This window comes from Lichtheimia ornata, assembly GCF_029851405.1.
Source record: "Lichtheimia ornata isolate CBS 291.66 chromosome Unknown scaffold00041, whole genome shotgun sequence".
Taxonomy (NCBI): domain Eukaryota; kingdom Fungi; phylum Mucoromycota; class Mucoromycetes; order Mucorales; family Lichtheimiaceae; genus Lichtheimia; species Lichtheimia ornata.
In genome coordinates, this window is record NW_026695361.1 from 225,208 (window position 1) to 240,774 (window position 15,567).

At 43.4% G+C, this 15,567-nt stretch overlaps 6 protein-coding genes across 6 annotated transcripts; 4 read left to right on the forward strand and 2 right to left on the reverse strand.

The window, feature by feature from the left end:
- Window positions 1–224: 224 nt before the first annotated feature.
- Window positions 225–2,788, forward strand: O0I10_008075 (uncharacterized protein; the record flags this gene model as incomplete). Its single annotated transcript, XM_058488082.1, has 8 exons — window positions 225–579; window positions 640–680; window positions 735–1,063; window positions 1,130–1,177; window positions 1,241–1,647; window positions 1,721–1,816; window positions 1,890–2,012; window positions 2,073–2,788. 8 exons carry the CDS (start codon window positions 225–227, stop codon window positions 2,786–2,788), a joined length of 2,115 nt encoding a protein of 704 aa, XP_058341194.1.
- A 193-nt stretch (window positions 2,789–2,981) lies between these two features.
- O0I10_008076 (uncharacterized protein) lies at window positions 2,982–3,511 on the reverse strand (the record flags this gene model as incomplete). Its single annotated transcript, XM_058488083.1, has 3 exons — window positions 2,982–3,200; window positions 3,256–3,324; window positions 3,380–3,511. 3 exons carry the CDS (start codon window positions 3,509–3,511, stop codon window positions 2,982–2,984), a joined length of 420 nt encoding a protein of 139 aa, XP_058341195.1.
- A 1,250-nt stretch (window positions 3,512–4,761) lies between these two features.
- O0I10_008077 (uncharacterized protein) lies at window positions 4,762–5,762 on the forward strand (the record flags this gene model as incomplete). Its single annotated transcript, XM_058488084.1, has 5 exons — window positions 4,762–4,886; window positions 4,942–4,952; window positions 5,010–5,134; window positions 5,233–5,303; window positions 5,357–5,762. 5 exons carry the CDS (start codon window positions 4,762–4,764, stop codon window positions 5,760–5,762), a joined length of 738 nt encoding a protein of 245 aa, XP_058341196.1.
- A 226-nt stretch (window positions 5,763–5,988) lies between these two features.
- O0I10_008078 (uncharacterized protein) lies at window positions 5,989–8,815 on the forward strand (the record flags this gene model as incomplete). The annotated part of the gene is made up of 13 exons (XM_058488085.1): window positions 5,989–6,167; window positions 6,224–6,311; window positions 6,380–6,526; window positions 6,585–6,711; window positions 6,790–7,054; window positions 7,116–7,178; window positions 7,231–7,421; window positions 7,498–7,652; window positions 7,720–7,941; window positions 8,126–8,258; window positions 8,317–8,359; window positions 8,435–8,580; window positions 8,685–8,815. The coding sequence occupies 13 exons, from the start codon at window positions 5,989–5,991 to the stop codon at window positions 8,813–8,815; spliced, it is 1,890 nt and encodes a 629-aa protein (XP_058341197.1).
- A 2,875-nt stretch (window positions 8,816–11,690) lies between these two features.
- On the forward strand, window positions 11,691–12,565 carry O0I10_008079 (uncharacterized protein; the record flags this gene model as incomplete). Its single annotated transcript, XM_058488086.1, has 2 exons — window positions 11,691–11,703; window positions 11,766–12,565. The coding sequence occupies 2 exons, from the start codon at window positions 11,691–11,693 to the stop codon at window positions 12,563–12,565; spliced, it is 813 nt and encodes a 270-aa protein (XP_058341198.1).
- Window positions 12,566–14,278: 1,713 nt separating this feature from the next.
- Window positions 14,279–15,303, reverse strand: O0I10_008080 (uncharacterized protein; the record flags this gene model as incomplete). Its single annotated transcript, XM_058488087.1, has 6 exons — window positions 14,279–14,554; window positions 14,662–14,783; window positions 14,838–14,886; window positions 14,956–15,003; window positions 15,062–15,187; window positions 15,250–15,303. 6 exons carry the CDS (start codon window positions 15,301–15,303, stop codon window positions 14,279–14,281), a joined length of 675 nt encoding a protein of 224 aa, XP_058341199.1.
- Between the last annotated feature and the right edge of the window lie 264 nt (window positions 15,304–15,567).

Genomic DNA, 15,567 nt, shown 5'->3' on the forward strand with positions numbered 1-15,567 from the left:
CAACCCAATGATGCAATAAATCACTATTGATCGCATAGACGATATAGAGAGCATAAACCATAATGACTTTATCTGATGACATCCCATATCGATCGGATGATGACTACTCCTTGTAAATCCTCGCCTATATTCGGAAGTCAGCTGCTCCTTGTATCCGCGCCCCTCCCTTTCTCCCTTCCTCTCTCTCTCTCTGTCAGCAACCCCATTCTCGAGTACTTTATCCAATGTTGCGATGCCTGGCGACTTGTTCTCGGTCCACCTTAAAGACCAGGCCGTTCATTACCAATGGGCCCACAACTTCAGCACGCATTTATACAACACGCTTCCATAAACAACTTCCTCGTCACTCTAATCTATTACCAAGATCAACATTGGGCGATCGTCTCGCTCTTTATTCCACCAAACCACCTACCTCCTCCTCCTCTTCCAATGCTGTCAAAAACACGGCAACTCCCAAGTTGAATGGGTCCAATATCGAAGCTGTTGCTAGTCAAAGCAAGCAGCAGGCAGCAGCTAACGACACCAAAGATATCAAGCGTCTGTTTCAACTAGCTAAACCCGAGATAAAAAGCATCACAGGTAAGATATCATAGATGGTTTTGTATTTGGGTAGGATGATGAGGCTAATAGTCAATATAGCTGCCATTGGTTTATTGCTGATATCTTCATCCGTTACTATGGTAAGGCTATTCATCAAGAGTATATGTATCATACTAATGAAGGGTGGAGAGTAGTCGGTTCCATTTTCCATGGGCAAGATTATTGATATTGTCACGCATCCTGACATGGAAGGGTATCTTGGCTTGTCTATGCCTCAGTTTATGGGTGTCCTTTCGGCAGTTTTCGCAGTGGGTGCTATAGCAAACAGTGGCCGAGTATTGCTCTTTCGACTGGCTGGTGAAAGGATCATCCAACGGTTACGTAATGACTTGTACAAGAACATCCTCAGGCAAGACATGGCATTCTTTGACAAGAACAGGACCGGTGAGTTGATTTCCCGATTGTCCGTCGACACAGCCATTGTCGGCAAAAGTATCACCGGTAACGTGAGTGATGGTTTAAGGTATGAGAAAAGGAATGATCTTGGTGTATACTACCCATATACTAAAGTAGTGCTATTCTTTTCTAGAGCTCTTGCCACGGCCGTGGTTGGTAGTAGCATGATGTTTTGGGTTAGGTAATGAAGAAAACGGTGATGGATTTATATGACGATTCACATTATTGATACGCATGTTTATAGTCCTAAGCTTACAGCGGTCATGATGGTTGTCGTTCCACCTGTCAGCATCTTTGGTATCTTGTATGGCCGTTATGTCAAGAATCTTTCCCGCAAAACCCAGACAGCATTGAGCGAGATTACCAAGCTTGGAGAAGAACGCATTAGCAGCATCCGTACCGTTCAAGCATTTGCCAAGGAAAAGGAAGAGGGAAATCGATATTGGAACCGGGTGATGGGTGTTTACGACCTTGCAAGGAAGGAAGCTATTGCTAGCGCTGTGTTCTTTGGTGGTGCTGGTCTTTCAGGAAACCTTGCTATTCTCGCTGTATTATGGTATGGTGGACACATGGTGATGGAGAATGCAATCACTATTGGTGAACTTGCGTCGTTCATGTTGTACACAGCGTATGTGGGCACATCCTTGGGAGGTTAGTAAAATCCTATGCATAATGCGTGCGTTTGTACACCTTTGATGTGTATACTTAATTCTATGCTATATAGGTTTGACATCCTTTTACTCGGAAATCATGAAAGGAGCTGGTGCTGCTGAGCGTTTATTCGATCTCATGAACCAACAAAGCCCCATCAAGATGAATTGTACGTATATTGGCTGTGGAGTGATACAATTGAAGAAAAGAAATTGATTGCTAATGTATCTTTTTTCTTCTAGCCGGCGAGATTCTTAGCAACCTTCAGGGCAAGATTCAATTTGAAAATGTATGCTTCTCCTACCCAAGTCGACCCCATTCACCGATCTTCAATAATCTCTCACTCGATATTCGTCCTGGCACAGGTAAGGAGTGTATGGAAATGGTGGAAATGATGAAAGGCTGACGTTGTGTAATGCGTATAGTGGTTGCTATTGTTGGTTCTTCTGGTTCGGGTAAATCCACTATTGGTTCGATGCTCCTCAGATACTACGATCCAAACCACGGCAACATTTACATTGATGACACCAACCTCAAGGATATCAACTTGACATGGTGGCGAGAGAATGTCGGTGTCGTATCGCAAGAACCTACGCTGTTTGCAGGCACTATCCGTGACAACATTGCCTATGGTCGTGAAAATGCTACTATGGATGAGATTCGGGAAGCGGCGACCAGGGCCAATTGTGCTTCATTTATTGAATCATTCCATGATCAGTATGATACCTTGGTCGGTGAACGAGGCGTGAGTTTGAGTGGTGGCCAAAAACAACGTATTGCCATTGCACGTGCCTTGCTAAAGAACCCGTCGATTCTCGTTTTGGATGAAGCTACCAGTGCATTGGATTCAGAATCTGAAGCGCTTGTACAAGATGCGTTGAACCACTTGATGCAAGGAAGGACTTGTTTGACGATAGCTCACAGATTATCTACAATAAGATCAGCTGATGTGGTCATGTGCCTTGACAAAGGTGGTGTCGCTGAGATGGGTACATATTATGATCTCGTCAACAAGAAGGATGGCGTTTTCCGTAGACTGGTGGAATTGCAATCACTTGGTGGTGCTTCTTCTCAACGAAGCTCGAGCAGCAGTAACAATGGCCATAGTGGCGATGATCATCAAGAACATCATCATCAATAGTAAACGATTATAGCCGTCTCATCCTCCTCCACTCATATACACAAACACACATACGCACGCACACGCACACGCACATTTTTATATACACACATTCATGAAAATGCTCCTCCCCCCTCTACTTGTTCATTCATCCTCGTTTTTAGATATGTACACAAAAGATTCCACACATACACGTATATTTGTATTACTTCATTTAACTACTCAGTGATCGGAAATACACGGATTCTAGATCATAAATGGTGGTGGCGAGTTCACGACGCATAGTGCATATCGTATCTTTGATTTCTTCACGTTGTGTATCCAATGCGTTGGTACGTTGCTTCATGAGCTGGGATAGCGTGTCGGTATCATTCAAAAGCAGATGCTGTTTCAATTCTGTGATCAAGCTCAATAAAGACTCGGTGGATCGTACCTACATGTCCCATTCATATTAGATGATTACTTGGTACCCCCAGGAGAACCCTTACAATCTGTGCACTTTGACTTTCAATCTGATAACCTTCCTGAGCAACACGAAACTTATCCTTGTCTTTGTTCTATAACGCCATGTGAGTTGCATGACAACCATGGCAACGTCATTCAGGATCCTACCTCGCCCACACGAACAATGTCACTGAAACAATCGACCAACTTTGCAACGTCATCGTCGATGCGCTTATTGTATTGTTCTTCAGCTTGAATAAGAGTTTGCCGTGCGCTTGATCGTGGTTGCTGAGCGCTCATTTCGTGGCAAAAGGAAAAGGGTGTTGCAAGGCTGTGTCCGACAACATGCCACGTGATACAGAGTCGACAACAGTGTCACGTGATGTTCAGTGGAAGGTTTTGCAGGTATTAGCCGTGCTCTGTTACATAGAACTTCTAGTTGTAGTCGATGAGAGCGATTACGCTACCAGCAATTCTAGTGTGTTACTTCCTTGATACCACTCTTTTCTGCTTTGAACCCTCTGATAGACGTAGTCTCTCATGATATCATATTAAAGTATTCATTTGATGTGCTTGATCGGAATCCCCCACATAAAAAATGGCTGATCGTGAGCTGCATGAAATCCGGGTGGTGTTTTTTTGGGGGACAGCGTCTCTACATGGTCACTCTTGTATATAAAGCTTCCTGAATTGGTGTATGTAGCTATTAAAACCATACCAATGGCGCTACTTATCCCACGAAAGTATGCATGCTACTATCCTGAATGAAACCTTAATCGAAAATGTCAGTTATGCCTCGTGATTAGTGTGACGTATTGGGAATTACCCTGTTGATGATACTGGAAGGAGTCAACCCCCTTGGACAATAATAGCTTTATCTGTTGTATGAATTCACATGGACGATCGTTGGGTGCTTTAAATGTCCAAACCTTCATAAATACCTCCCCCTAGCCAATCGACAAATTTATTTGGTGCACCTGCATGGTGTTGACAATCATGTCAAAGAAACACCTATCGAATACGCAGAATATTAGATGCTGATTCTTCTGGGATTTGAATGCGTTACACAAGCTTAATGCACTGACCAATTCTTTCACTCTACTAATTTTAAAACTATGGTCATCCCTACCATGCAAATGCCATTGCGCGTCAGCTCTGCTATTATTCATCGGGATGCTTTGTTGAATGCTTTCAGTAGCACTGAAGCAGCAATTACATGAAGGAATGAACCATTACAACACGCACACAATAAAGCAAGGAACGCCCAATAAATCACAGCTTCGGATATTCGGCTACACAATGATTCGCTTAGAATTCCCAGAGACGCTGACTCCTCAGCCATTTACTTTTTGTACACAAGAAGCCTGAAATGCCAAATAACGACAAAGAAGAAAACGTGCGATATGAGATCAAGAGAAGTCGTGGAAATAGCGGAGCGTCAGACACTATTGAAAAAGGATCCCCATGAAACCATATAAAAAGAGCGGATTGAGCATCTATGATGTGATCCATATCGTTCATCCTTTATCCTTTCCCTTCCTTTGATTACAATGGGTAACGCCATCCTTTTTACTTTCCTTTTCGCCTTATTGGCTGCATTCGTTGCTGCTCAAGATGACAAGCCTTTTTACATCACCGCCCCTCTCCCTGGTGAGACATGGAAGGCTGGCGATACGTAAGTATGCATAATTCCATTATAAGAAGCTTGAAGCTGATTCGATCTTTAATAGCGCTACCATCAGTAAGCGAACACCATAGCATTATCTAATGCTGTTATAGTAACATTGTTATTTCATAGAATGGGTCAATGGCTTGGATCAACAAGTGACAATCAATGTGATTGAAGGTCCTGATCGTGAATCAATGGTGCCTATTGGATTAAGCACCAAGGTTGATGGCTCTGACGGCAGTGCTCAACTCGAGGTAAATTTTTATTTGTGCAGCACACACATACAAATCAAGATGTTGTGTAACTATCAATGCTCGTGGATACGCATCTCTAACTTCCATTGATTTCTCAGCTTCCCAAATCGTTGGATTCCAAGGGTCGCTATGCTGTGCGCATTGACTATGAAAACAGCAAGGGCAAGAAGTAAGTTGCTCAATGACAATTGACATTGTTGTATTCATGCGATTTCTATTTAGGGCTTCTTCGTTCTCTGGTGCATTCTCTGTCTCTGGTGGCTCTTCTAGCTCTAGCACTTCGGCATCTTCTACCTCGGCTACTAGCACCTCTGCTACTGCTTCATCATCCTCTTCATCATCTGAGGCCTCTTCTTCTACTAGCTCCACTACCACGTCATCCGCTCAACCATCCGAGTCATCCAAGACTGAAGATGAAAAGAAAAAGGAAGAAGAAGAAAAGAAGCAAGAGCAAGAAAAGAAAAAGGAGGAAGAAGAAGAAAAGAAAGAACAAGAAAAGAAGGCCGCTGAATCCTCTGCTGCAGCTGATACTCTCGAAGATCAAGATGCTGAAGGCTCTGCTACATCCATCAAGGTTGCTACCTCGTTGTTGTTGGTCATCCCTGCTCTTTCAGCTATTCTTGCTTAGACGTATCTTTATTTTCTACCCACATCAAATCCAATATTTTATAAAGTAATTAGCTACTATAGTGAATGTATGATGTTGCTATGTATGTGCCACTCTGGGTGGGGGGGGGGAAGTCGCGCGTTCAATGAAATGCGTGTACGTGTGACAATGCTGGGCGGGAAGCCATTGACACACAAATTTAATTCATCTTCCTTCTCTTTGTTTTTGCACTCGATCTCGTTCAACCATGGGAAACGTGCTCTCCAGAAACGGCAGCCTGGGATCGGTACTCGGCAAACGACGTGCTGATCATGAGGATCGCGACAATGTCAAACGCATGCGAGCTGAACCAACTGAAACCGATGCCGGCATTACAGCCTTTGTGAATCCAACCCTGCCAGGTTTCCGTGGTATTATCAAGTACAGGTTTGTTACTTCCAAGGAAGAAAGGTATGGTTTGATATCATTAACCCTGTATTTAGGATCGAAGATTTCATTGTACAAGAAGTCGACCTTGACGGCCATGTTGTACGGTTAACCAGTCTTGATGCAAATGCCATTGACCAAAAGGTAAAGGACACGTGACACGGCCCTCTCTTTCTGGGAGCGAGACAATTGATGATGGGTCTTTATGATAGGAAAAGGAAATCAAAGCTCGTATTCCAAAGATGACCGAATCAGAGTTTGACGACCACATTGCTCAGCTGTTTGGCGAGGACCTATCAAAACAATTGCGAGCACTATTGAATACGCCCAATGATACAGAAACCGTGCTGACGTTCGAGGTATAGTGAACAACAACTATCCGCGTGTTTATCATACATTAATCGGATATCAAATCAGTTTACAAGGGAACAACGCTTTGCTTTCTATGATGCATTTGACCAACTCCATTTGAAAAAGAAGCCATTGATGTTTGCCAAGGAAGGAATATTGACCGTGAAATGGCCAAAGGATGAAACAGAACAAGGTAAGATAGTATGATGGAGAAGGGATTGTTTTGGGGGAGGTTATTAGGCACTTACTAAGCTACTCTTGTTTTCTTTAGGCCGTGATCCTGCCCCAAATTTCGAAGCATTGGGTGGCGAATACCTCCAATTCCATGTTTACAAGAGCGGTGTGGAGAATGCAAAGGCTGTTTCGTGGATCGCTCAATATGCCGGTGTGAAGGAGGGAAAGATTGGTTTCGCTGGTACAAAGGATGCCCGAGCTGTTACAGTGCAAGCAATGACAATCCAGAAGGCAAGAGTCAAAAACCTGTTACAAGCCAGAGAAGAGCTAAATGAACGCAACATTTATATTGGTGATTTCAAGTATGTTGATTTCAAGTTGCCTAGACCTAAGCATCGAGCTGATGATTGTTTATTCATATAGCTATGTACCAAATGGACTTACATTGGGTGACCTTAAAGGCAATCGTTTTTCGATTGTGTTACGGTAAGGGGATCAAACAAAGAAAAGATGGTGATGGCTCACTCTTCTATGTTAGTGATGTGTCAGGCATCAGTGAACAAGAAATCGTACGATCCGTCGATTCGCTCAAAGAGAATGGTTTTATCAATTATTTTGGCATGCAACGTTTTGGTACTGGTGCTATCATGACCCATGAAATCGGATATCAGATTCTCAAGAAAGAATTTCAAGAAGCCTGTGAGCTTATTTTGAAACCACGTCCTGGAGGTAAGGGGGATGGGGGAATGAACATCAAGAAAAAGGAGAAGGGGGGATGATTGATGAGAGATTTTTTTTTGACTAGAGCGAACGGATTTCGAGAATGCACGCATCAAATGGCAAGAAACCAAGGATCCCGAACAAGTCGCAAAGTTGTTTCCACGTGCTGCTGCCTCAGAAAATGCTGTGCTTCGATCTTACACAAGGTTTCCAAACGATCATAAGAAAGCTATCTTGTCCGTAAGTTATACAGATGTTGGGGGATTTTGATTTTATTTTAAGTGTACAACCTAACCTTGCATTACAGCTTCCGCGAAGAATGTTGAGCATGTATTTACACGCGTATCAATCATATGTATGGAATCACGTGGTATCCGAGCGCATCAAACGATTTGGTTGTGACAAGCCATTGGTGGGTGATATCGTTTTGGAAGAAACCGGCAATGCATCAAAGAACAAATCATCGGGTCGAGGCCGAGGTCGTGGTCGTGGTCGAGGTGGCAGTGCTGGTCGAAGACTTCCAACTATGGTGAGTGAACATGGTGTACCAAAGTTTTGGGGAGAGAGTGTGTGTGTGCGCGTGTGTGCCAAGCAGCAAGAGACACAAAAACAAGGATGCACAGTACGCATGTGTGTCTGCATGATGCATAAGTCAGGGTGAAGCACTGCTGTTATGTGATTGGCTTAATTAACGCCTACTTGTGTATTAATAGAGAAAGCAGCCCAAGGTGCTTACTGAAGAGGATTTGGATTCATACTCTATCGAGGACGTTGTGTACCCAATCCCAGGGCATCGAACAGTGTATCCCAAAAATGAAATAGGTGACATATACCGTGATCTCCTTGGTAAGTTTATTAGCATGTGGAATCGTTTGAGGCTTGACAATTGACATTGTTTATTTAGAAAAGGACCAGATTACATTTGACAAATCCGAACAATATATGAAGTGAGTTACAGGCTGCATAAGGGATCACTTGAAGGAGGAACATAATGATCACTAAACATGCCTCAAAAACACTAGGGACTTGGCTGGTGACTATCGACCTATGTTAGCCAAGGCGGATGATCTGGAATGGTCGCTTATCCGTTACGACGACCCATGTGCGCCTCTGTGTTACACTGATTTGGATAAAATCACCAATAAGGATGAACCAACCAACATCCCAGGTAAGTAACAAATGGGGCAATTTGGAAGGGATCTAGATGCAATGGATCGTCTGTGGGGTAGCTTATCTGGTAACTATACTAATGTACATGGTTTTTTCTTGTAGATGGAAAACACCTGGCTTTGCTTATCGAGTTTACATTGGGGACTAGCCAATACGCTACAATGGCATTACGTGAGATTTTGCGTTATGATACGTCTTCTAAAGCTCAAGCTAGGCATGTACATAATGAATAAATCCTGTACATAATCCACAAACCAGTTTCTTCTCGAATTAAGCTATCACTATGAAGCTGCCATATGTTTGTTTATGCCGAGCCCTAAACAGGAAATGAGGATATCAGGGTGGGAAACCGGGAGCACTTGGTAAAGATGGTTATGTGTTTGTGGAGTAAAGCCAAAAACCAAAAGATCTCAGGAGAGGAAAGCTTATTCAAAAAGAACGGATGGGCGGGATTGCCCACAAATAGGAAAGGGGTCCGTGCATTTGTGGTCCTTGCTCCCACCCGCTCGCTTGTATTGGTGCTGCCAAAGATGGGTCCCCCATGTGTGGCGATCAAGTAGCAGTGAGAAAGCAGTTTTACTCTCCACATCCACCCATTGCTTGTGCAACCGTTACACATGTTATGCAAGAAAGCCAAAATTACAAGTTTGGCAGCATGCGACAAACGATTCAAGATTAACATGTATCTTCTCTCGTTTCTCGAAGAATCCATCACTTGCTCGTCAAAACCGACAACATGCAAGAGCACAGGCAGTTAGGAGGCTTGATGAGTTATAAATGTCAGGAGACGGATATCGTAAAAAAGCAAGTAGTGTCTGCAAATGGATGCGTAAGGTGATAGAAGGAATACGAGGGATGTGTGCCACGATGAATGTGTTTCCCACTTTTGTGTAGGAACCGATGCAGCAGCATTAAAGGCATATAACCCGCTTTAATGTGAAGGAAAAACGCTCCTATACAGGTATAGTTCTTTTTTGGGGAGCAATGGTGCTGCAAACCAAACCCCCTTAGCCGGAGATACATTGATATGGTTAAGGGACTATATACTCTGCTAAGGATTACACCAACTTGCGTATGTGCGTGATTTTGTGTGAGCCTCGGAAGTTAATATTATCCAAGCGAGTTTTTTTCTTCGTGTTGTAATCAAAAAGTCGCCCCCGCGGTGTAAAGGTAGTTGTACCAACGCTGTTGTTATATGTATTTCCCCGGTTGACAATGTCATCTGCCTTCTATATGTTGTCATGTTATGCGCAGCATCATTTTATGATTGTAGATTTGTTTGTGTGCGTGCACGTATGTATATGTTTTACTTTGTTGTTGTTGTTGTTGTCCTGGAAATGCATTTAAGTCTCAACTATACAGCTCATTTAGCATGTTGACAACCTGCAACTGGAAAGAAAACCGCATGTGTCTTGGAAATGAAGCACGATGGTGCAACGTAATCAGTTGATGACCTTGTATACCAGAAATAAAATCAATGGTGGTGTAGGGCGTTGTTGGACATCAAGCGTATCGTTGCCTGAAAAGGAATGTTGGCGCGCACAAGCGTCGAAAAGTGTGTGCATACGCGTAAGGGATGATCAGTGGAGAAAGTGCGTCTACAATAATATAAAAAAATAGAGTTGGGTTAACAGTAAAACAAGGCAATCTCATCCATTGTCATTTGAAACTTTCTTTGTTGCGATTCTGACTGGGGCTGCTGATCCTATTACTCGTTCCAGAACAAACTGAGCTTAATGACGGGTCTCCATTGCTCATCACCGTGCTCTGTTTGTTGCAACAAAGAATTCCATTCTACCAATTATGGGATGGGATCTTTCCAGGCCCCTTTTATGTTTAAGCAAGGCATGTTCAGGTAGCACTTGGCGTATCCACTCTCTGCTACTGTTGCTAATGGTGGTGGTGGTGGTGATGATGATGCACGCATGGGCCCAATCCTTTTGTTGGCGTTCAACCCACTATGATTTGGGGGTGAAAGGGTTGATTGATATACTGAGACGTTTGAGCGGCAGAGCTCCTTATTTTATACACCATCTCTGCTGTCCAGACATAAAGAATAATTGGGTTGACATAGGGAAATAGGAAGGGGTATAAGATTGATCATGCATTGAGCATAATCTTGCTACATACTTATGCAACCCAGGTGCCTGTATCCGACGTTGAGCATGAACGGTATGTACGACATCCGACATGCTGGTAATGTGTTGTAGCAAAATTATATGGAATCGGTCATATACAACCTTCCCCTGTGTCATGCTGGTGATTAAATGGCCACGATCTTGATTATGGGTGGCTTCGATGGATACACCCAATGATGCATCACCTTCATCATTATGATCATTTACCATCCTGAGGTCGTCCCTTGAGTCGGTCCCCCCTGTTTTGGGATGAAAAGAGAGCTTTGAATAACAAGCATGCTTGCTTGCTTGCTTTGCTTGAATCCCCAACCCCTCTCTTTCGATATCGGCAAAAGCTCCTGATATTCCTTTTTCTTATTTGCCTTTTTCAGAAGCAATAACACTGACTGATGTGAGCGAATCCAATATCGAGCTAAAGGTGATACTCAACCATATCACACTTTATCTATCTTCCTCCTGTTAGTTAACCCATATACGTCTCCAGCATCACCCCCACCGCATTATTGCACTCTCCCCCCATCATATTTTCTTTCCGGCCCCAATCCCACCACCTTCCCTTGGACCCTCAAAGATCGCCATCCATGAAAAAGGCGAACGTGTAGTTGCATAAACAAATTGCTGAAGCACTTGATGCTACAGTGAATGCACAACATGGTGTGTAATAGTGATTATTAATCGTTGAATAGATCAAGCGGCAATGATAAAAGGTCTCCATGTCAATTATGTTGCTGTCTGAAAGCATAATGGAAATGAGCAGTCTACAGTTATTTATCCACTGTATGCATAACATATATAAATAAACTATGTACACTGAGCAATACCAAAAGAGGAACCCACAATCTCTACCACTCACCCTCCCTTGTTTTTTCGAAGACAAGTATAAAAGGGCTCTCATTCCCAGCTCCGTGGGTCGATAACACCTCGCATTCCATTTCACTCTTCCTTTACTGCATACCTAATTTCATCCATCATGTCCATGAAAAGTAAGCATCGAACATCCCCTTTCAATGTTAGCTTGGTATTTAACCACTTATACAAAACTTAGTTGCCGATATTTTGAATCCAACATCAACTTCATCTTCGTTGGATTCTAGCTCTGGGGCATCTAGGGGATATAACAACAGCAGCAGCCCACCATCACTGGATTTACTTTGTGATCCTGCAACAACATCAAGCGAGTGCCATGTTTTGTCGTCACCTCCTCTATCACCCCAACGGTACAACCACTACCCTCGCCATCATCATCACGCTTACCTTGTGGCCGATGTGGATAATAGCAGTGGTAGCAATGGTAGCTATGGAAAACCACGTAACCGATTTTCCGAGTACGAGGATGCGGTCATCTGTGAAGGTGTTGCCAAGGGCTTGACATGGGGACAAATATCGGGCAAGCTTCCGCATAGAAAACGGGCCACATGCTTTAATCGATACCGTACGCTACAAGGCATTCGCAAGTCGCGTAAGCGATTGGCTTCTTGTACAGTGACAACCATGCTGCCCATGATGAATACACCACCGAGTTCTCGACGTGCCTCTATCTGCTCTCAGCAACCTTTTTTTACACCATCACCATCGCCACCTTTGTCTACGTTGTCAATGACACCACCCTTGTCATCCACCTCAAGTGCAAGTGGCTACGCTACAACGTCGTCAGTGCAGCAACATGCACCACGTATTATCACCACAACAACATCATGCCTAGGTGGCGGAGACAGTATGACTACAAGTAGCCACTATGAATGGATGATGAGAAATCAACCCTATCGTCATGGATGGATGGAGCAGCAGCAGCAACAGCAATCATCAGATCCTTACCGCAACGCTGGTCGTCGTGGATACTATTGAATGGGTTGTTGTCGTGGTTGTTCCTATCGCTGCTTCTCCTATCACGGGGTGTGGAAAACATCATGATCTGCGCCCTTTGCATACATACAACGCGCGAGCCATCCTGCAATATGCAAACAATTTACCATCAACAACATTCCATACTATAAGAAAAATTGCTCAACATCATTCTTCCCAATATCATCCTAGCAACCTGTTTCCTCTTTTCTTTGCGTTTTCAAGATCCGGCTACTTGTAGATAGCTTGTCCTTCATTCCTTGTCTCTCACTCTCGTTTCATCAGCATCCATATGTGCGATCATGTATGAGTGCGTATTCATACATTCGTTCCACTTGAATGCTACTTCCTCATCATTATGAAATTTAATGTAATGTACTGATAATAATGTGCCTTTCACTATGAATCTCCAATGTGGGTATGCTTTTCATCCTATATGTATACGATGTTGTTCTTGTGCTTGTAATGCCTTTTTCATTTAAGATAATGCATGATCTGCTCCACTCATGTTTGCCAAAGTTGTTGAGACGCATGTATCTATAGTATGTGCATGAGCATGCAGATCATTTTTTCGCCATCTACCATAGAACGAAGCATTCGTTGGGATGCATACAAGCCCACACAAATGCCATTGTCCAAGATTGTATTAAACCCAAAAATGTCATAAGCGCCCAATAATCAGCCCCTCAACGGTAGCAGTCGTTTATGAATAACAACATCACATAATTTCTTTCCCCGTCTCTCTATCTCGTTGCTCTTTTTTTTCCCTACGTACCTCAAAGAATTGTCAATTGGTGTTTGTGGGGTCGGTCACCTGAGCTTGTCAGATTATAAGCTCTGGCGTTTCGATTCCTTTCTCTCCCCCCACCCCTGTGGCCCCATTTTTCCCCAGGAGTGGATTTCCACAGTAGTACAGTTTTTGTGTTTTCACAAGTCTGCTGATAATTTGTTTGTGTCATTGTTGCTGTTGCTGCTGTTGACTTACGTGTGCGTGTCACTTTCACAACTGCCATGTGGCGGATAGTTAAGTTCAATGTATGTCCGCCAGCAGCTTTATAGCAGGCAGCATGTGTGTGAATATTTGTTGTGTACCAGTGTGACTAATCCAGATGATTCCCCAAGCTCCCCCAAGCTCCCAAATATGCAGTTTGAGCAACAGCTGAATGCATAAACCTGCAGTTTGTTGGTGACAGGTGCAATACCACAGCTGCTGTTATTAAGTGGGCGTTTTTTTTGAGAATAGGGACGGCATGATGGCGTTCTCTTAACTCCTTGATCATTCTCCTCCTCGTCATTAGCCTTCAGATGATCAAGATTCTATAATAATGGGTTCTTGAGGAGAAGAGAGAGCTTGCGTATGCGTGCAAAGAGAAGAAAACAAGGAGCGGGAAGGGTGTTCATAGATCTCATAAATGATCCCGAGCCGAAAATGATGTTCCAAAAAGGAGATAGGGGTCGTTGAGAAGATTCGTTGTATGTCCTAATAGCTTGTTTCATCTTCGTCTTATAAAAAGTTTAAAGTAACGTATATCCCGCGTCCGTCATCAGGTAAGTTTTCATTACTAATAACAATAACAAACACTCGATGATGGATAGGGGACTTTTTGCTACATCTTTGATCTCATTGAATGATAATATTGATAAAAGAAAGAGGCACATGCATTTACTCGTTATGGCTTTATTTTCTCTGAGATCGATCTCGTGTAAACGAAAACTTTAGGTTCCTCTGTACTTTGCAAATGTCTCCTTGACACCGTAGCCTTGTTTCAAAGCTTCCATGCATTTGTCGTCAATGGCAACATATTTTGTGCAGCTAGTGATGACCTCATCAACCAAACCAACCGGCACACAAATGACACCATCCAAGTCGGCTACAATAATGTCACCTGGGTTTACTGTCACTGGAGATGTTGACATGGATATCGGTACTTGGAGTTCGGATGGTCTCACGAAAGCGTTTTGTGGCAGCGTGGAATGCGACTTGGCAAATACCTAGTTATCCACGAATAAGGTAAGTCCATGTAGGATCATCTCCCGCACACCATCTCGGCCACATGTATCCATTGGGTGATCTTTTGCGTCCAAATACGAAAACTTACCGGGTACTCCATGGAGCGATGCTCACTCAAATCTCGTACACGACCATCCACAACGACTCCTTGAACTTTTTTCGCTTTTGCACGAGCCGACATCAATCCTCCCCAACAGGCACCTTTGACATCTTTGATGTTTCTCAGCATCTAAACCAACAAGTTCTAGACCATGACTCACTTACCAGCAGGAGACGAAATGACCATTACGCTGCCTTCAGGAGCTGCATCCGCCTACCATCGATGTTATCCATATTAGCCTGCCGTCCATATTTGTAACATCCATCATGATGAGATACTTACGAAATGTTCGTCGGGCTTAGGTGCAGTGGTATTGTCGCGTTCAACCATCTTGTTTGAAGGATTTAGTATAGGGTTGCTACTACTACTATGTTCTCTTGTCACCTACCTTGACTGTAAAAGCAGGGCCTACGATACGAGTGTCGCCATCGCAGTAACGAGGTGACCACATTTCAATGTCAGGAATGTAGCCTCCCCATGGGCGTTGTCCCAACTTGAGTAACGCGTCTGCAATCTACCCAAGAGATGACGTGTCAACGATTGTGAATAAAGAGGAGGAGGCAGCTTACTGCATACTTCACAGGATGAAAATTTACGCAAGGCAGCGAGTGTTGCAGGGAGGGGTGACATGCTGTTTCAAAGTAGTTGCTTATGCAAGATAGCAAGGGTGAAAGAAAAAGTGGATACTCCAGGAACTTTGCATGTGAAATCATGCGACCTGTTAAAGTGACGCATGATTCAGCCCACCATTAGATAATCCCGCTGCTTTTTACCAATCATGCCCATACACTGGGTGGTGCTGCTACCTAGTTTATTATGAAAGGTGGATTAACCACAGCTATTATATATCATTCTCGAACAAGTATATAGTTTAATCACATGAACACACAGGTA